The sequence below is a fragment of the Saccopteryx bilineata genome, chromosome 3 (genome assembly GCF_036850765.1).
Source record: "Saccopteryx bilineata isolate mSacBil1 chromosome 3, mSacBil1_pri_phased_curated, whole genome shotgun sequence".
Taxonomy (NCBI): domain Eukaryota; kingdom Metazoa; phylum Chordata; class Mammalia; order Chiroptera; family Emballonuridae; genus Saccopteryx; species Saccopteryx bilineata.
This window is the reverse complement of record NC_089492.1, coordinates 300,782,686-300,804,158: the sequence shown is the minus strand read 5'-3', so window position 1 is coordinate 300,804,158 and position 21,473 is coordinate 300,782,686. Positions and strand designations below refer to the sequence as shown.

The window sequence follows — 21,473 nt, the reverse complement described above, 5'->3', positions numbered from 1 at the left end:
TTTCCAATAAAATTTGAACATAATATATAATTAATAATAGCATAATAGTAATCACAAATTTGGTGTCATTAAAAAAAGTGTAAAGATGGGGTTTTACAAGACCCTTCAGAAGTCGGAGTCCAAGCCTGACTAGGGGGTGGGGCAGTAGATAGACTGTCAGATTGGGATGCAGAGGACGAAGGTCGGAGGCTCTGAGGTCATCAGCTTGAGTGTAAACTCATCTGTTTTGATCTGGTTTTAGCAAGGCTCACTAGCTTGAGCTCAAGGTCGCTGGCTTGAGCAAAGGGTCACTTGGTCTGCTGCAAGCCCCGCCCCCCAAAGGCACATGAGAAAGCAATCAATGAACAACTAAGGTGCTACAACGAAGACTTGATACTTCTCATGTCTCTCTCTTCCTGTTTGTCCTTATCTGTCCCTTTCTGTCTCAAAACAAACAAACACCCCCCCCCAAAAAAAAATTAGAGGCTCAGGCCAAGCGCCCAGTGCTCCCACCATTAAACCCACCTCTTCGCCCACTATTGGAAGAGCTCAGCTGGCAGACCCTCCCACCGAGTTTTAGAGGTAATGCGCACGCGCAGCCTCCCACCCCCGCCCGTCTGGGTACCGGCTGTAGCTAAAGTATCGCGGGATCTGGAGACATCTTCCAGGTTTAAACCTGACCTTCCGCGTCCCCATTTCTGCACGCGGGGAGCCTGAGGATCGCTGTGGACGCCGAGAACCCCGCTCCCGAGTCCCCAGCGGTAAGTGCGGAGTCCCGGTGAGAGGCCCCGAGCCTGCCCGCTTCGCTGCCCGTATCCCCCCGCCATCGGGCGTGGGACCCCCTCCCCGCCGTGGGGTTTCCTGCCTCGGTCCCGAGGAGGCAACCACCCCCGCCACCCCAGGAACAGCACACTCTCCATGGCGTGGGGATTCGGGGCGAGAACGCGGGGTCCCCAGAAGAGCCCCCGGCCCGCGCGGGGAGGGCTGTGTGGGAGCGGCGACAGCGAAGGGGCCCCGGGGACGCGCAGAGCGGGGCTGGGAGGGGTCAGGGGACGGAGAGAGACACGGGAGGGGAGGAGAGGTCAGTGAGGGGCCATGAAGAGACGGCAACGTGGGGGTGCGGGGGGACGGGACCGCGACGGGAGAGTGACAGTAACCGGGGAGAGGAGCGCGAGGGAAGAAAGGGGAGAAACCCCGAGGAAGGGGAGGGGCCCGGAGAGAAAGGCGCAGGGAGGGGGCTGGGGAGCAGAAGTGGGGGCGCAGGACGGGGCACTTCAGAAGGAGGGAGTGGCTCAGAGGAGGAGAGTTGGGGGAGCGAGTAGGGACAGAAAGGGGGGGTTTAGAGATGAGGGAGCTGTTGGAATCTATGAGAGTCCAAAAAGACCACAGTAACAGGCTTTATTGAAAGGAAGAAAGGAATCCTGCCGGGCACTTCTCCCGGGCAGAAGAGCACCAGTACAAGCTAGGGGGATGAATTTATAGGGTAAAGGAGAGTCTCGAGCAAGTGAGTGTTGAATCAACAGTCCTGGTATGTCCAGAATGCTTCTCCTAGGGGCGGCTTGCCAACTTCTTGGAATTCCTCTGTCTCAGGGGCAAATGTCCAGTAAGGGTGAGATCAGACAGATAAGCAGAACATCAAGAGGGCAGTTTGGAATTTACTATCTATCAGGAGCTGATGGAGAAAGAGCTCTGAGTCAGCCTGCGGGGGAGGGAAACACTGGTGGGGGGTGGAAGGGTGGGGACATGCGTGGAGATGAGAACGCTCAGATCAGGGAGAAAGAGCACTTTAAGATGAAATAGGTTTCAGCAGTTTCACGAAGCAGGTGTAGGGACAGGAGCAGAGAAAATGGGAGAAAAAATAGCAGAGGGGGTGAGGAAAGACAGGAAAGGACGACGGTGTATACTGGGAAGACACAGAAACAGATCCACAGACAGAAATATATAGAAGCAGAAAGAGGAGAAACCGGACCTGCTGAATGGTGAGCCAATGGGGTGTGCATGGTTAAGGTGTGATACACGGGCTTATGGCTTTATAAACTATTCAACAGTTGTTGAATTGTCTTAGTTAAAAAGATTTGAATGGCCTGAACTGTGGTGGCACAGTGGATAAAGCGTCCACTTGGAAATGCCGAGGTTGCCGGTTCAAAACCCTGGGCTTGCCTGGTCAAGGCACATATGGGAGTTGATGCTTCCTGCTCCTCCTCTCATCTCTCTCTGTCTCTCCCCCCCCTCTCTCTCTGTCTCTCCCTCTCCTCTCTAAAATGAATAAATTAAAAATTAAAAAAAAAAAAAAAAGATTTGAATGGCCCTGGCCGGTTGGCTCAGTGGTAGAGCGTCGGCCTGGCGTGCAGAAGTCCCGGGTTCGATTCCCGGCCAGGGCACACAGGAGAAGCGCCCATCTGCTTCTCCACCCCTCCCCCTCTCCATCCTCTCTGTCTCTCTCTTCCCCTCCCGCAGCCTAGGCTCCATTGGAGCAAAGATGGCCCGGGTGCTGGGGATGGCTCCTTGGCCTCTGCCCCAGGCGCTAGAGTGGCTCTGGTCGCAACAGAGCGACGCCCCCTGGTGGGCGTGCCGGGTGGATCCCAGTGGGGCGCATGTGGGAGTGTCTGACTGTCTCTCCCCGTTTCCAGCTTCAAGAAAAAAAAAAAAGATTTGAATGAGAATTACTAATTTTCAGTTTCTAAGGCTTGTGAATTTTACGTTTATTTTCTTCCAGTTGCAGCACTTGCTCACTCAGAGTGGTGACACATGTCATTCATGGGTCTCTTCGCATTTCCTGGGATGGCAAGAGGGAGGGGACCCGGGACAAGAAATGACTGTTAGGACGTGATGCTTTTTCAAGAAATATTAAAATAATTGATTTCCTTTTTGTCCAGTGGCTTTACTTTTTTCATTCTGCATCTCCCATTTAATTCTTTTTCTCAAAAACTTATTGAGATAAATCTTAGTCTGCAGAATATCTGCTTTTCTGTAAATAGTCATTTCATTAACTTCTGAAATAAGAATTGGTGATATTTCATAATGTTAGAGATGAAATTAAACAAGACTCACGGAGATAAAACACTTCGGCAAGGCAACTTTAATAACTTATGCACAAGGGCGTGCTGCTGCTCTTGAAAGCCTGACAGCAAGCGCATGGGCAGATGGCAAACACTGCTTTCATCCATAACACAGGCCCTGGGATGCTGGGTCTTGCTCCATTGGCTGCAGTGTTGGCAATATAATCTTATTCTTACCCTGATTGGCTAATTTAAATGGCTGCACCAAGGTGGAAGGGAGAGATGTGGATATCATTAACTAGGTAAGGGGGTTGAGGAATGGTCAGGTAACCTGGTCGAAGGGTGCTGGGGGATTGGTAAACAAGTTAGCTTTTTTCTCATTCTATTCCCAGGTCAGAGGAATTAGAATGAAGGGGGTTTGGAAGTTAGTTGAAAAAAAGAACCCGAGTTAAACATTTCCGTCAATAACCTGTGCTTAATAATCTTTGCCAAATATGAGTCAATCTCAACATTTAAAACTTTGACCATAGAAGTCATTACATTAAAAAAGATTTAATATCATTTTCTTTTAAAATATATTGCTTCTAGTTTACATTCTGAGCCCTGCATCCTTTCTAGTGTGTGTCATACATTGCAACAGCCATTGATACTTAGCAAACAATTGTTGGGCAGATAAGTTTTAACAAATGCTTTTTAAGTTTGCTCACATATATATTTTGCACTAGCTGTACCTGGCCACACTTTGCTGTGGCTCAGTCTGGTTAAATGGAAAAGAAAGAAAAGAGAAAGTGCACGTTTCTAATATGTTTAATTTCACAATGCTTGTGGATATACAGTATTTTTTTGTTGTTCCATTGTCTGTGCAGATATAGAGAGTATCTGGTTTGCTGACTCTAGAACACGCAACATATAATTGTCCATGTGAGAAGCAATCCGTGTCTAGATCTAAACCGCATAATTCTAAAGATTGGCCCTTGGCTCTGGCCAGTTGGCTCAGCGGTAGAGCATCAGCCTGGCATGTGAGGGATCTGGGTTCGATTCCCGGCCAGGGCATATAGGAGAAGCGCCCATTTGCTTCTCCACCCCCCCTCCTTCCTCTCTCTCTCTTCCCCTCCCGCAGCCAATGCTCCATTGGAGCAAAGATGGCCCGGGCGCTGGGGATGGCTCCTTGGCCTCTGCCCCAGGCGCTAGAGTGGCTCTGGTCGCAAAAGAGCGACGCCCCGGAGGGGCAGAGCATCGCCCCCTGGTGGGCAGAGCGTCGCCCCTGGTGGGCTTGCCGGGTGGATCCTGGTCGGGCGCATGCGGGAGTCTGTCTGACTGTCTCTCCTCGTTTCCAGCTTCAGAAAAAAAAAAAAAAGATTGGCCCTGAGCTATGTTGATGTTGATTGCAAACGTCAATCAAATTGGGAATTACAATCTCTTTAATTGAAATGGTGTATCTGTTGGAATCACAGGAATGCGAGGAATGAGGACATCTTCACCCTTGAAAAGTCCTGTCAAGATTGTTGCTTCTACGACGTTGCTCATTAATTTTTTGACTGTAAGACCTGTGCCATTGCAAAGCTTTGGCTGGTTGATATTTCACAACATGATAATTGGCATGCCGATTTTCAATTGCAGTATGTGTGGTGGCATCCCTGGCAGATCGAATGAATTCAAAACTTCTGTTGGATAATTAACCGCTTCATCTGCTTCCACAACAGTGTCAACAGACTTGTGACTGCCTCACTTTGAATGTTAGACTGAATAATATTGTTAAGTTTGTAGACATCTTTGTTCTTGGCCTCAAGAATAGCTCATTCACTCAGCCAATTGTGATTCTTATAATTGGTTTGCATATTGGGAAATACTTTTTCAACCAGTTCTTATTTCAACGTCACTAAATTGCAGAAGTTATGAGGCAATTAAATTTGTCCTGAGGTCAGATCAACTGGCACCTTTCTGTTCCCAATTTCCAGCAATTGATGTGAGAATATCTCAGCTGATTGATCATTTTGCAGCTGGACATGCATATTTGTAGTTGATTTTAACGCCTTTACGTCTTGCCACAAAGTAGAGTATTTCAGGCAAGGATTTATTCATCCGCTGGTGTCGATTGAGGAATTACAGGTAATGTTTGCCTGAAATCTCCTGCAAGCGATATTAATGCATTCCCAAAGGGTCTGATGTATCCATGCAGATCTTGCAATGATTGATCCAGAGCCTCGAGCAATTTTTTGTGCACCATTGTGCATTCATCCCAGACAATAAGTTTGCATTTCTGCAATACTTTTCCCATGCTGGATGCTTTGGAAATGTTGAACGTGGAGAGTTTCAATGAATTGCATGTTCAATGGCTATTTCAAAGCGGAATGAGCAGTTCTTCCACCTGGTAGCAATGTTGCAGCTATTCTGGATGACGCAAGAGCTAAGGCTCTGTCATTTTGGGATAAAAACACATGTGTATTTGAATGTAACGTTGTGTCAAAATTTCAAAGCAATCGATGAAGAACTTTCAGAGATTTAAGATTTTGAACAACTGGCCTGACCAGGCGGTTGCGCAGTGGGTAGAGCGTTAGACTGGGATGCGGAGGACCCAGGTTCGAGACCTTGGGGTTGCCAGCTTGAGCACAAGCTCATATAGCTTGAGCAAAAAAAAAAAAAAAAAAGCTCACCAGCTTGGACCCAAGGTCACTGGCTCGAGCAAGGGGTTACTTGGTCTGCTGAAGGTCCGCAGTCAAGGCACATATGAGAAAGCAATCAATGAACAACTAAGGTGTCGTAACCGAAAACTGATGATTGATGCTTCTTATCTCTTTCCGTTCCTGTCTGTCTGTCCCTATCTATCCCTCTCTCTGACTCTCTCTGTCCCTGTTAAAAAAAAAGAAAAGATTTTGAACAAACGAACATTTACATTTTTATTCATATAGATTGACCTGGGCAGGGCCCTGTATGCATTGTCTGTGGAAGGCTGTCCTATTTACCCTCAGGGCAGCAAATTACAGATTACCTCCCTGCTTAGCAGGAGCTTTTGTATTGCTACTGTTTGCTGGAGAAGGGGTTTTTTACCTAGCCTGTTTTGCAGAGAGGGCAGAAGGAGTGCAGATGTGGAACTGGAGGTGAGGGGCTTTGGGAGCTCCCCTGAAGCTGGTGGAAGAATGCAACAGGGCTTTGGGAGCTCTGAGTGAAAGGGAAGCGATGTGCTCGCCAGCTTGTATGAGACTTTAATAAACGGAATGGCCATTTCTTGGCTCCTCTGTTTCTTTACCGTCTGCCCAAATTCAGTGAGAACCTGCACCTGCATGGCTACGAAGGCAGCAGCCCCTGGCCCTACAACAATATTAGCCTATTTCACTGAGCACTTGGTAAGGATGTCTATGATTTTGTGTTGTGAGTTTGTCTAATGTTCAGCAGATTTTTGATCTTTTTTATGATTTGTTGAATTAGTGACTGTGAGCCACCAAGCAGCTTTCCTCTCAAGTTTCTCTTGTCCGCTCTGAAAACACTGAAGTGTGGCCAGGATTGAACTGAATCTTAGTTTTTATTCTATACATTGTTAATTTGATGCACATATTTTCATAACTATTGTTCCATGTTTTCACCCTCAAAACCTATACTCATCATTCTTTGTTTTTAAAATAATTTCTGTAACTTTCTGGAAAAGAAAAAGAAATTGTGCCCAGGGAGCAGGTTCTCACAGTGTCCAGAGATCTGAGGGTGCTGTGTCTGATCCCCCGTCAGCCAGTGCTGCTGAAAACAGCTCTGAGGGAGCAATGCAGGCACCGCAGGGACCTAGATAAAGATGCCATATCCTGGGCCCCACTGCAGACCTGCAGAACCACAGCCTAGAGTGGGGCCCTCATCCCCAAGGGATCTGCATGCTTATTAAAGGTAAACTGTCCTCTCCTGTTTCAGGTTAGATCACATGAGAAGTTTTAAGGAAGAGCATCACCTGCATTCTTCCCAACAGACTTGGAGAGATGCTCTGAGTAGAGTATCATTGTTGTCTTAATGTGCTGCTCCAGGTGATTCCAAGATGAGCCCAGGGTTGAGCAGAAAGTTTCCTTTCAGAGGCTAAAGAAGGACCCTTAGAGTTTAGGAGACAGAAAGAGAGAGGTAAGTGGGGAGGCAAAGACATGCTCCAGAGAGGGAAGAGCACCCCCGGGATGCATTAGTGAGAGTGGGGAGCAGGGATGGTCAGGGGAGGTGACAGGGTGTTGTGTTGGGTTTGGGTGTTCAGGAGAGCAGCGCCCGTTCTCATTGCTGTGGGAATGTGTGGACGTCTGAGGGAGGACAGACAGGTGAAGACAGGAAAATAATACAGTGTGGTCTCCCTGTAGGAGCTCATTTGTCCTGACTATTCTGTGAGGAAGGACAGGCGAGCATGGCTTTTTTTTTGCATTTCCAGGTCCTTCTGTCTGTGAGTGTGGTGGAAGTGGATAGAGGGGCTGTGTGGACACCTGTGGCGGCACATTCTCCAAATGCAGACTTGACTCCTCAACATACTGTCACCTGAGAAAACAAGCAGGAGCTGGACCAGGACAGAATGGCTGCTTCCCAGGTAAGCGATGTGTCCTGGGCAGAGGCTGTGTTTGCTTTTCCTACCCGCAACCTTTCAATCTCGACTTCTGATGTTCCTGCCTAGTGAAGTTGCTTTCATTTACTTTTTTCTTTTCTTTTTTTCTTAGTGTCAAGGTCAGCAGCTTGTGTACATCCCTCCTTTAGCCTCAAAACCTTCTGTGCCTTCTCTCCATCCAGACTCCCTGAGGGCATGGACAATTCCCACCATGAATTAATGCCCTTCCACTACTGGAAACATCCCCTCTGTGACAGATCAGCCTGGAAGGGCACCGTGTCCACCATCCCTGTGGGGATGGTCAGAGGCTCGGGCATCAGTGAAGAAGGGAGTGTAGGCTTTAGGTTCATGTGGCTGCAGCGTCAGCTCTGTCAGACAGGATTAAGGAAATGCACCTTCTATGGGTCAGAATAACTGAGGAAGTTCTGACAGAGAAGAGCAGCTAGAAGAGACCTGCTCACTAGTTTGTTGAGAAAGACTGGCTGTTTAAGGGGAGTGTTAAGGAACACTACCTGGGGGATACATGGGACGGACATTTGCAAAAATTGTAGTTTACATTTGAAGTGAAACTCAAGGTCTGTGGTTCACTGTATGTCTCACAAACAGTCTCACAACAAAGGAAGAGTTATGTAGTTCAAAGATTACATGTAGTAAATTTTCAGATAGGATTGTTGTTGCTAATAATTCTATTCTGTGAGAACAATAAATTTCATAAAAAAACTTTCACTTCAAAGTTATGTATCAGTATTTTCCTGTTTTCTTTTTCTGTGATATTCAGAAGTGTGGCCCAGGGAATAGAAACTGGAAAACAGTGAGCTCATTAAACATATGGAAACACAGGCCCCATCCCAGACCTTCTGAGTAAGAATCAGCACTTTTAGAAAACTGCAGTTCAGCCTGATCGGGCGGTCATGCAATGGATAGAGCTTCAAACTGAGACTGGGAGGAACCAGTTTGAAACCCTGAGGTCACTGGCTTGAGTGCGGGATTATCTGACATGAGCATAGGCTCACCATTTTGACCATCGGGTTGCTGGCTCCAGCATGGTGACCCTATGGTCACTGGTTTGAGCCCCAAGGTCGCTGGCTTGAACAAGGGGTCACTTGCTCTGCTGTAGCCTCTTGGTCAAGACACATGAAAAAGCAATCAAGAAAAAACTAAGGTGCTACAACGAAGAATTGATGTTTCTCATCTCCCTTCTTGTTTGTCTGTCCCTATCTGTCCCTCTCTGTATCTATCAAAAAAAATAATAATAAAATGCAGTTCACTGTTGTCTACATCAAAACTGAAGTATTTACACTTCCCACTGACCCTGACTTTTTCAGCCGAGATGTACACACAACTCATTGTGAATGATACAAATCCTCACACCTGTGTTGATACCTTAATTTTATTGATTGATTTAGAGAGAGAGAAAAACATGAATCTACTGTTTCACTTGTTTCTGCATTCATTGTTTGATTCTTTTATGTGCCCTGACCATGGATCGAGTCTGTAGCCTGGCATATTAGGATAATGCTCGGACTGAGCTACCCAAAAGAGTGTGATGCCTTAATTTTAAAATTCATATTCCTAGTCAGTTGGCTCAACCATAGAGCATCTGCTCAGTATGTGGAAATCCTGGATTCAATTCCTGGTCAAGGCACACTGGAGAAGTAACCATTTGCTTCTCTACCATTCCCCCTTCCTTTTCTGTCTCACTCTCTTTTTCTCTTCCCCTCCTACCACCATGGCTTGAATGGCTCTAGCAAGTTGGGACCGGGCACTGAGGAGGGCTCCATGGCCTTACTTCAGGTTGCCAACAGCAGAACTGCAGCCCTAGATGGGCAGAAGATTGCCTTGTAGGGGCCTGCCAGATGGATCCCGGTCGAGGCACCTGGGGGAGTCTGTTTCTTTGCCTTTCTGCCTCATTTAATTAAAAAATAAAATAAATTATTATTTTTTACAGAGACAGAGTCAGAGTGAGGGATAGACAGGGACAGACAGGAATGGAGAGATGAGAAGCAGCAATCAGTTTTTTGTTGCGTATTGCGACACCTTAGTTGTTCATTGATTGCTTTCTCATAAAATTTCTTTTCTTGAAAAGTAAAGTCTGTGTAGTGCATTTGCAGACAGGTGCTATCCTCTTTACTCAGTGTTAGAGTATGTGTTAAAGAATATTACTGGGTGTAATATTTTGGTGAGAGACATAGAACAACAGATAGGTACAGACAGGAAGGGAGAGAGATGAGAAAAATTAATTCTCTGTTAAGGCTCCTTAGTTGTTCATTGATTGCTTTATCATATATGCCTTGATGGGTGGCTGCAGCAGAGTGAGTGACCCCTTGCTCAAGCCAGCGACCTTTGGGCTCAAGCTAGTGACCCATGGGGTCATGTCTATGATCCCATGCTCAAGCTGGTAAGCTCACACTCAAGCCATATGAGCCCGCACTTAAGCTGATGACCTTAGGGTTTCAAACCTGGGTCCTCTGCATCCCATTTTGATACTATCTACTGTGCCACCACCTGGTCAGGCCAAAACAGATACATATTTTATTTTGTTTTTTTGTTTTGTTTTGTTTTATTATTTTTTTTAATTTTATTTATTCATTTTAGAGAGGAGAGAGAGAGACAGAGAGAGAGAAGGGGGAGGAGCTGGAAGCATCAACTCCCATATGTGCCTTGACCAGGCAAGCCCAGAGTTTCTAACCGGCGACCTCAGCATTTCCAGGTCGACGCTTTATCCACTGCGCCACCACAGGTCAGGCCAAACAGATACATATTTTAAAAAAAAACAGTATAGCCTGACCTGTGGTGGCGCAGTGGATAACTCGTCGACCTGGAAATGCTGAGGTCGCCGGTTAGAAACCCTGGGCTTGCCTGGTCAAGGCACATATGGGAGTTGATGCTTCCAGCTCCTCCCCCCTTCTCTCTTTCTGTCTCTCTCCCTCTCTCTCTCCTCTCTAAAAATGAATAAAGAAAAAAAGAAGAAAAAAACAACAGTATATACTGGGTGAAAATGATCTTAATGAATAATTCAGGAGTCTATCCTAGGCCAAAACCATCACTCCTCTGTTTTCATGTTTGGTGACATTATGAAAAAAAATTTGGCAATTTTTCTTGTCTTTCAGAAGACTTTGACCTTCAGGGATGTGGCTGTGGATTTCTCTCAGGAGGAGTGGGAATGCCTGGTCCCAGCTCAGCGGAAACTGTACATGGATGTGATGTTGGAGAACTACAGGAACCTGGTCTCCCTGGGTGAGGATGACTTCCTTTCTGAGCTTATTCTGCACCCACAGGGCTTTTTGTCTCCTTGATTAGGAGAATGTCTCCTTTTGGCTTCTGCCTTGCATGGCTGATTTCAGAGCTGCCCTCAGGGAACTAATATGGGGGTTTGCTGGTATAGAAAGAAAGGCTTCATGCTGTACATTAATTGGAAAGAAGTCAGTGTCTAAAAAATTCAATGTTTAGAATAATTAAGGTATAACAGAAAATTGTATTTTAAAAAATTAATTTCTACAATATTTTAATATTCTACCATGTCTTGATACTTGGGCATAAACTGAATTGGAAATTGAAGACTGTCAAAATTAATGTTCCCTTTTTTAATAAGCGTGTTTTGCTGTTTATAAGTCAGTTTTGGTTCTCTTTTTTTTTTTCTTCCTTGTGACAGAGGAAGAGTCAGAGACAGAGAGTAAGGGAGAAAAGGGAGAAACGTCAACTTACAGTTTTGTCACCATAGTTCTGCATTGGTTGCTTCTTGTATGTGCCTTGACTTGAAGGCTCAAGCCGAACCAAGGACCCCTTGCTCCAACCAGTGACCATGGATTCATGTCATGCTCAGGCCCATGATCTTGTGCTCTAGTTAGTGAGCCTGCACTCAAGCCAGTGACTTTGGGGTTTTGAACTTGGGACGTCGGTGTTCCAGGTCAGCACTCTTCAGTGTGCCGCCATGTGTCAGGCTGTTTTGGTTCTCTTTTTGGAGGAAATGTAGGAGCGCTGGGATCAAAGGAAAAAGGACAGTATCCTTCCACCTGGATAAGTGGGATGAGGCAGATCACCCAGATAGATCTAAACGAAAGAATGGAAGCCAGACCTTACAGTGTGGTTGGGAAGCTGCTGCGGTGGAAAGGGCTGTGAGAGGCCCAGGTGTATCCCTGTTGTCATAGAGGGACAGCTGGTCTCCAACACGTCCCGTGCTCCTGCGTCCTCTCAGGACTCTGCTTTTGCTACAGTGACCTCCATCATCACATTAGCAGTGGGGGTGGGGTTCTCCCTATGGACTGTGAGGGCCGCTGTGGTCTGGCTCCTCTTCCATGGCTTTGGAGACTTGGGTAAACCTGTCCAAGAAGCTGAGGAATTGTATGATAAGCTGTTTTTTTCTCATGTAGGAGTTCATAAAGCAAGTGGTTGAGATCCTGGAATCGGCTGCAGAAATTTCAGGAACCCTGGGGACAGATGTCATGTTTTCAGGTTTATCATTTCTAATCCTGGGGAGGTTTCCCTCAAGACCCTACAGAGTGTAGACTCAGTGGTTTCATCACAGCACAAGGCACCTCCCCAAAGTGCGAAGATTAATTCTCTGTTTCACTTCAAACCATCCTTTTGTTTAGTATGAACTACCATTAAAAATTTCCAGTCTATATTTTCTAATCCTCCATGTTAGAGTGTTTTTATGTCTCTGTGTACCTCATAGAGTTCTTCAATAAGTTACTGCCATAGGTGACCTCAGAGTGTTGCCCAGCAGGTAGGAAAGTGTCCACTGTTACCTGCTTTCGTCATCACTGTCATTCTGTAATTCTCTCCTGTCCAGTCCAGAGCTGCCCAGGTCTGTGTCCTATGTGTTTTTACCTTCTGATTAGATCTTTGTCATAGTTGTGCTTTGGGATTCACAAGTGCTGATACAACATGCTGGAATGTTCTCCTGTGGTAAGAACTGGGTTACAGAATTATTAAACATTTTATATTTAGGAAGAGGCTTTGTTCCTTAATTCAGGTTTACTTCAGGCAAAAGCAATGATGATGTTTCTTATTTGCTTTCTCTGCATGCACCTTTTTAATTTATTTTTTCATGTGATGTGAATTTCAACCAATACATTTTGTATAAGAATATTTGAAATATATTAAGCCTAAAAAAATTTCTTATGTTGTTTAAATGTTACTTTATTACAGTTATTCTTTACAGTTATTTCTGAGTGATTTGACTGCATTGTCTTAAGAAATTTTTATAGGTGGAACTCATATAGTATTCAGAATTCTAGGGATAAATTTTCTATTCTCGTTTTCCATTTAGTAGTATTTTTAATTGGTTTCAGATGTACAGCGTAGTAGTTAGTCTTTCATATACTTTAGAAAGTTTGAAAGTGTTCCCCGTGGTATTTCCTATACTCAGTGTAATTGTTACAATATTATTGACTGTATTCCCTATGCTGGACTTAAATCCCATGACCATTCTATAACTACCACTGTGCTTTCTCTATTGCTTAATCTTTTTGACCCAGTCTCTCAACTCCCCTCCCCGCTGGCAGCCATTACTCTGTACCTGTGAGTCTGTTTGTGGTTTGTTTATTCATGTATGTTGTCCTTTATTTATTTCCACATTTTTATAAATTGCTTTTAAGTGAGAGAAAGCAAGATAGAGCGACAGACTCCTGCATGTGCCCTGACAGGCATCCACCCGGCAACCCTAGTCTGGGCTGGATGCTGAAATCAACCCAGCCAATTTCAGTGCCTGAGGGCGACAAGTAGACCTACTGAAACATCGTCAGCACCCAAGGCTGACAATCAAACCAATCTGGCCCCTTGCTAGAAGAGAGAGAAGGGAAAGACTGACGGAAGAGATGCAGATGGTCATTTCTCATGTGTGTTCTGACCCTGGTTCAAACCTGGACTTCTGTGTGCCAGGCCAATACTCTATCCATTTAGCTAGCTAGCCAGGGTTACATTGTTCTTTTTATTCTGTATATAAAAAGCCTCATATAGTATATACTTTTCTCTGCCTCACTTATTTCACTTAGTACAATGTCTCCTATGTGTATATATGCTTACGGAAATGCTAAGATTTCATTCTTTATTAATCCTTTTATGTCTTCACATTTTTTTTAAGTGAGATAAGGGAGAGAGATGAGAAACATCAACTTTTATTTGAGACACTTTTTATTGGTACATTGATTGTTTATTATATGTGCCTTGATGAGGGGCCTCCAGCTGAGCCAGTGGCTTTGTGCTCAAGCCAGTGACCCTGGGCTCAAGTTAGCAACCATGGGTTCAAATAGGTGATCCCACGTTTAGTCGGAAACCTTGTACACGAGCTGGTAAGCCAGAGCTCAAGCTAGATGAGCTGACACGGAGGCCACAGACCACAGAGTTTCAGACCTGGAACCTCAGCATCCCAGGTTGATGGTCTATCTACTGCACCACCACTAGTCTGGCTCTTCCTATTTTTTGTCTGTCTTCAGTGCTTCCATCTCTGTGTATTTGAACAACTACCACTTATTCAGTAGTCAGTACAGTGCATTTACTGTGCACTGCCATTCTCTGCCATTGTGTGCCAGGGTGTTTGAGCAGCTATTATAAGTAATGAAAGCAACTTTTCATTCCTCTCTGATGTGACATTTCCTCATTGTTACCTTTCTTGTTCTTGCTTTGGACTCCTAACCTGCCCATGGAGTACTCAAAATGTAATTTGTTCAGTAATTTATGGTACATCCATTTGCCTTTGTGCCATAACTGTTAACATTTATTTTGTCTCGGTCAGCTATGCTATTAGAAGACAACCAGACCGTGTTACAAAAAGAGACCATGTTACAAAGAGCAAGAACAGAAGATTTCTTCTGTAAAACAATACTGGTAAGATATGGAATGTGTGGTTTTGATAATGTACACTTAATAAAAGCTTTGAAATTTTAGTAATAGTGTGGTCAGAACAAAATATGTTAATATAGAAAATACTACCTTGGGGCAACTATTTGTTTCTTCTAGAGAAAAGGGTAGAGGGAGAGACAGAGACAGGATCAGACAGAAACATCAATTTGTTTCTATATGTGCCCTGACCGCAATTGAGCTTGAACACTTTGCATATCATGATAACTCTAACTGAGGTATCTGGCCAGGTCGTAACAAATATACTGCTCAGAAAAATTCCTGGATATTTCAAAATAAATAAGAAGCAATAAAATATCCCCTAATTTTTATGAGCAGTATATTTTTAATATCTTGTTTCCTAAAGAAGTCAAAATATTAGATATTTGGGAAACTCTTTAAGTCAGTTACATTGGGTATCAATGTGTTTCTATACATGCAGATCAAAAACTAGTTTTTACTATTAAATTCTGGAAAGGAAATCTGAAAAACCTAGAAATTTATGTAATCTTTGGTGTGACTTATTATTTGATATGTTTAAAATGTATAGTTGGATTAAACTTTTTCTGTCAATGATTTCTAATACTTAGAGATTTATAATGACATTTAAAATTCAAATGTGATCTATTTGGCAAGGCCTTTAATAAGGAATCTTTCTTCACCAAGAAATAACATTCTTTTGAGCAATGTCTTTAATTTTCATAAATATGGCAGCATATTTTATACAACTATCATGGTTTAATAGGTATCACAGTATAGTTATTTGAGAATAAGTGTTCATGTTAAATGAAATTATAGCTTGCACTAAAGGCCTTTCTGTCTTCAATGATTACTAGAGTATACATAATGGAGACAGAAGATATCAATACAATGAAGATTGGAAAAACTTTAACCAAGAATCAATTCCTAATCTAAATGAGAAAATCCCATTTCCAGAGAACCATTATAAACATGGAAAAGTGTTTGACCAAGTGTCACATTCCAGTATCCATCAGGTTATTCATATTGTAAAGAAGACAAATGAACAATGTAAATATGTAGAGTCTTTTAAGGAATTTTCAAGTCATACTGAAAATGAGAATATTCATACTGAGGAGAAAGCTTATAATCATCATTCATGTAAAACAGCATTCAGTGAAATTTTCAATATATATAAACTTAGGAAAGTCCGTACTGGAGAAAAACTTTATAAATGTAAAGAATGTGGTAAAACATTTAATTGGCATTCAGGTGTTACTTTACATGAGAGAAATATTCACACTGAAGTGAGACCTTACATATGCAGAGACTATGGCAAAGTCTTCAGCCATTCTTCAGCTGTTAGTAACTATCAGAAAATTCATACTGGAAACAGGTCCCATAAATACATAGAATGTGACAAAACCTTTAGTTGGAACTCACACCTTACTACTTGTCAAAGAATTCACATGGGAGAGAAACCATATAAATGTGGGCAATGTGGCAAAACCTTTATCTATTCCTCAATTCTTACTAACCATCAGAGAATTCATATTGGAGAGAGTTCACATAAATGTTTAGAATGTGGCAAAACCTTTACACTGAAGTCAAACCTTACTGTACATCAAAGAATTCACACAGGAGAGAAACCATACAAATGCAGACAGTGTGGCAAAGCCTTTAGCCATTCCTCAACTCTTACTGTACATCAAAGAATTCACACAGGAGAGAGACCATATGAATGCAGACAATGTGGAAAATCCTTTAACTATTCCTCAGCTCTTAATAGACATCAAATAACTCACACAGGAGAGAAACCACATAAATGCAAACAATGTGGCAAATTCTTTAATTATTCCTCAACTCTTAATAGACATCAAAGAACTCACACAGGACAGAGAACATATGAATGTAGACAATGTGGCAAAGCCTTTACGGATTCCTCAACTCTTACTAGACATCAAAGAACTCACACAGGAGAAAAACCATACAAATGCAGACAATGTAGCAAAGCATTTAGCCAATCCTCAGCTCTTACTATACATCAGAAAATTCACACAGGAGAGAAACCATACAAATGTAGAGAATGTGGCAAAGCCTTTAGCATTTCTTCATCTCTTTCTCTCCACCAGAGAATTCATACTGGAGAGAGGTCTCATAAATGTTTAGAATGTGGAAAAACTTTTATCCAGATCTCACAGCTTACTGTCCATAAAAGAATTCACACAGGAGAGAAACCATACAAATGTAGAGAATGTGGCAAGGCCTTTACTCAATCCTCAACTCTTACTAAACATCAAAGAAGTCACAGAGGAGAGAAACCGTACAAATGCAGACAGTGTGGCAAAGCCTTTAGCTGTTCCTCAACTTATACTAAGCATCAAAAAATTCATACTGAAGAGAGGTCGTATAAATGTTTAGAATGTGGCAAAACCTTTATCCGGAACTCAAACCTTATTGCGCATCAAAGAATTCACACGGGAGAGAAACCATACAAATGTAGACAATGTGGCAAAACCTTTAGCTTTTCCTCAGCTCTTACTATACATCAAAGATGTCACACAGGAGAGGAAGCATACAAATGCAGACAATGTGGCAAAGCCTTTAGAAGTTCGTCACATCTTACTAAACATCAAAGAGTTCATACTGAAGAGAGGTCTCATAAATGTTTGAAATGTGATAAAACCTTTAGCAATTTCTCATCTTTTTCTCATCATTAGAGAATTCATACTGGAGAGCAGCCTTATAAATGAAGAGAATGTGGCAAAGCCTTTGGCCAGTCTTGAAACTACTCATCACTGCATAGTTTATACTGTGCAGTGGGTAGAAACCTTACATGGGTAGGGAGTGTAATAAGTATTTTGCTGGGTAGAGGATCTTACTAAACATTGGAGAATTCATTTTCAAGAGATGCCTTATAAATATGGAGGTGTGGCAAAACCTTAAATGACTGATCTCAACTTCCTATACAAGAGAATATGTACCAGAGGGTCACCTTGCAAATTAAAAGTATGTAGCAAAGGCCTGACCAGGTGGTGGCACATTGGATAGAGTGGGGGACTGGGATGTGGAGGACCCTGGTTCGAGATCCCAAGGTCTCCAGCTTGAGCGTGGGCTCATCTGGTTTCAGCGAGGCTCACCAGCTTGGACCCAAGGTTGCTGGCTTGAGCAAGTGGTTACTCAGTCTGCTGAAGGCCCTCAGTCAAGGTGCATGAGAAAGCAATCAATGAACAACTAAGATGTCACAACGAAAAAGTAATGATTGATTCTTCTCATCTCTCTTCGTTCCTGTCTGTCTGTCCCTATCTATCCCTCTCTCTGACTCTCTGTAAAAAAAAAAGAAAGAAAGAAAAAGAAAAAAAAAGTATGTAGCAAAGCCTTTTTTTTTTAACCTGTGCTCAAAACTTGCTCAACATTACAGAATTCATGATGGAGAGAAACAGTAAAAATCAGTAATTTGGAAAAGCATTTAATCTTTGTTTAAGCCTCAATGAGCATCAGACAAGTTGTATAAATGCAATTTATGTTCCAAAGTCTTTGTCTTTTTTCATATCTTAACATCTGATAACACTTAATAATGGACAAAGAGTAACATATAAAGAACATGGGAAATCTTTACACACCATGCAAACCTTACTTGACACCCGTTAGAAATAGAATTTCTCACACCTTAGGGTTTTGATCTCTGCATAACTTATGTAAACCTTGCTCTTTTCGTTTATTTTGAACAATCTAAAGCAGGCGACCCCAAACTGTGCTCCCCTGAGGCCATTTATCCGGCCCCCGCCGCACTTCTGGAAGGGACACCTCTTTCATTGGTGGTCAGTGAGAGGAGCACTGTATGTGGTGGCCCTCCAATTGGTCTGAAGGACAGTGAACTGGCCCCCTGTGTAAAGTTTGGGGACCCCTGATCTAAAATTAGCTAAAGAACCCTGAAGGGTCTGCAGATGGAGCCTATTAAGTCATGTGTTCTGGGTCCTCCTACTCTTTGTTGGCATTCTGCTATAGCCACTATGAGTAGACTATGGCCCTGCTCTATGGATTGTGAGTTATAAGCATGTCTGTTTTCATTTTCTTTGTGGTGTCTTGTGTAACTGCTGCTTACCCTCTGATATTACCATGTTCTGCTTCACAAATTGTAATAAAAAATTCTAGTCAAGTATAATTAGGGAGTTATTTTTAACTTCTGAGCCTATATTTATTATTTTAACATATCCTTTTTCTGATTGAGCCACTTAAACAAATTTACATGGGTTTTGTTTGTTTGTTTTTTCTGTACCTTTCTGAAGCCGGAAACGGGGAGAGACAGTCAGACAGACTCCCGCATGCGCCCGACCGGGATCCACCCGGGACGCCCACCAGGGGCGAGGCTCTGCCCACCAGGGGGCAATGCTCTGCCCCTCCGGGGCATCGCCCCGCCATGACCAGAGCCACTCCAGTGCCTGGGGCAGAGGCCAAGGAGCCATCCCCAGTGCCCAGGCCATCTCCGCTCCAATGGAGCCCTGGCTGTGGGAGGGGAAGAGAGAGACAGAGAGGAAGGAGGGGGTGGGGGTGGAGAAGCAAATGGGTGCCTCTTCTATGCGCCCTGGCCGGGAATCGAACCTGGGTCCCCCGCACACCAGGCCGATGCCCCACCGCTGAGCCAACTGGCCAGGGCCCAAATTTACATGTTTTGATGTACAAAAATACAATAGGTGCATTAGTAACCTAAAGATATAATGTAGGAGTAAGAGGACTAAGAAATAGGAAATGTATGTGCACATCTTCAGAAACATTGGGAAAGAATGCATCAACATAGATAATTTAAAACTGATGAGTTACTAGTCAAGTAGAAATTTGACAGATTTGTAATGTGAATGATTTTTTGTACATTGCATTTATGTACTTTTTATTTCTTAAAACTCATGCCTCTTTTGTTAGAGAAACTCACAATGCAGTTTTCCTTTTTATTTTTTTAATATGAAATACGCCATAGTAGCCTGACCTGTGGTGGCGCAGTGGATAAAGCGTCGACCTGGAAATGCTGAGGTCGCTGGTTCGAAACCCTGGGCTTGCCTGGTCAAGGCACATATGGGAGTTGATGCTTCCAGCTCCTCCCCCCGTCTCTCTCTCCTCTCTCTCCCTCTCTGTCTCTCTCTCTCTCCTCTCTAAAAAATGAATAAATAAAAATTAAAAAAAAAAAAAGAAATACGCCATAGTAATCCCTTGTTTCATTGGATGTAAAGTGCTGCTTATATGTTCTCAGAGTTTTAAAGAATAGTTTATGTGGAATGTAGTGGCATAGAGAAACCAGCTGGAAAGTGCAGGTGGTTTCACAGAATCACAGGAAGTTTTATTTTGTTTATATCTCACTTTTCCTTAGAGAATGGCATTATTATTTTTTTTTTTAAAGACTATTCATTAGAGAGTAGAGAGAGAGACACAGAGACAGAAGGAGGGAGGAACGGGAAGCATCAACTCCCATATGTGCCTTGACCAGGCAAGCCCAGGGTTTCAAAACAGTGACCTCAGCATTCCAGGTCAACGCTTTATCCACTGTGCCACTACAGGTCAGGCGAGAATAGCATTATTATATCAATGCTTTAAAATTCTTACTATATTTTGTTAGTGATCTCTGCCAATGTGGTCATCTGAATATTAGGTAGCATCCTGTTACTATGTTCTTCTGACATTTCCATAAACTGAACACAGCCAGGACAGTGCTGTCACTCTTAACAGAGGCTTTATAATGAAAAGACCTGAATCCCACTAGCAGTGATGCTGTAGTACCAGGTGGGAGATGACTAACACCCAGGAGGCTGAGTGGACACGAACTATAAATATCTATTCTCCAGCTCCTGAGTAGACATTAGGTATAAGTAGAGGGCAGATGCCTGTTCCTAGGCTGTTCACTGGCTGAACTCAGGACAATCAATTTTGTTTATTTTTCACTTCCTGTTCATTTTTTGATTCTTCATTATTTTTAAGTATTGAGAGATGAGGCAGAGACAAGACTTCTGCATGTGCCCTGATGGCAATCTATTCAGCAAGCCAACTAGGAGGTGATGCTCTGTCCATCGGGGGCATTGCCCCATTGCTCAGCAACTGAGCTCTTACCACCTGAGGTGGAGGCCATGGAGTCATCCTCAGCACCTCAGGCCAACTTGCTCTAATTGAGCCATGGCTGCAGGAAGGGAAGAGAAGGAGGGTTGGAGAAGCAGGTAGGTACCTGTAATGCTGGTGGTAGGGGCCATGCAGATTTGCATTGCATTCAGGGAGACAGTAAAGGAAATATGGAGCCGAAAATTGGTGAGCCATACCAATTAATTGGAAGCTTGTAAACACAAGCAAGCCAAAAGAAGAAAGAATTAAAAATGAAAACCTTTTTACACTAAAGGACAAGAGAGCAGGAAACAAAACAGCACCACACCATTGAGGGAGCAAGATCTCTTCTAACTGACCCTGAGGAGAAGCAGTTATATCCTTACAATAGTGCTGTCATGAACTCATGCACTAATTGCACAAAGTGCTCAAAGCTGGTAAGTCAGTGAGCAAGCCTAACAGCAGTTTACCCCTGTGTGCTTCTCCTTTGTGCCCTGAATGGGAATCAAACCCAGGACATCAACACACAATATGGACACTCTGCCACTGATCCAACTGGCCAGGGCTGGAACTGAAAGCTTAATGTAATGTTTTGTCAAATTGTTCCATGCATTGGTTCCTAAATATCTTAAAAAAAAAAAAATTATATATATATATATATATATATATATATATATATATATATATATATATATAATAATAATATTGGTAATAGATTTGGGGACCCATGGAATACAGCTTATGGGGATCATTGAGTGTTTTGTATTCAATCAGCCATATTCATGTGTAAGACATGTAGGTGTGCACACTCATGTTTACAAGCAAATAAATATGGAGTTGGTAGAACTTTTCATCAAACTCAAAACATTTGGAGAAAGGACAATTGTCAGTGAAAGTCAATTTTTTTTTGCGGGAAGTTTTGTTGTGTGTAAAATTTCCGATGAAGTGAAACGAGAGAAAACATCAATTTATTAAAAATTTGGACATATGTCTTTCTGTTTTCTCAGTATAAAACATGCTAATTTTTAGATTATGAATGATTTCAAAATTTAATGATAATA

At 43.1% G+C, this 21,473-nt stretch overlaps 2 protein-coding genes across 2 annotated transcripts in view; one reads left to right on the top strand and one right to left on the bottom strand.

The window, feature by feature from the left end:
• LOC136331947 (zinc finger protein 420-like) overlaps nucleotides 1-21,473 on the bottom strand; it is a 335,310-nt gene that overhangs the window by 139,391 nt on the left and 174,446 nt on the right.
• Nucleotides 631-18,495, top strand: LOC136331925 (zinc finger protein 93-like). The gene is made up of 6 exons (XM_066271092.1): nucleotides 631-740; nucleotides 6,873-7,073; nucleotides 7,366-7,518; nucleotides 10,644-10,770; nucleotides 14,270-14,361; nucleotides 15,210-18,495. Exons 3-6 carry the CDS (start codon nucleotides 7,504-7,506, stop codon nucleotides 17,049-17,051), a joined length of 2,076 nt encoding a protein of 691 aa, XP_066127189.1. The 5' UTR covers nucleotides 631-740; nucleotides 6,873-7,073; nucleotides 7,366-7,503; the 3' UTR covers nucleotides 17,052-18,495.

What these genes read in the sequence shown, in the direction of transcription:
- LOC136331925 (XM_066271092.1), top strand. An exon ending in CAGGAACCTGGTCTCCCTGG is followed by an intron (nt 10,771 to 14,269) that starts GTGAGGATGACT and finishes TGTCTCGGTCAG; the next exon opens with CTATGCTATTAGAAGACAAC. An exon ending in TCTTCTGTAAAACAATACTG is followed by an intron (nt 14,362 to 15,209) that starts GTAAGATATGGA and finishes AATGATTACTAG; the next exon opens with AGTATACATAATGGAGACAG.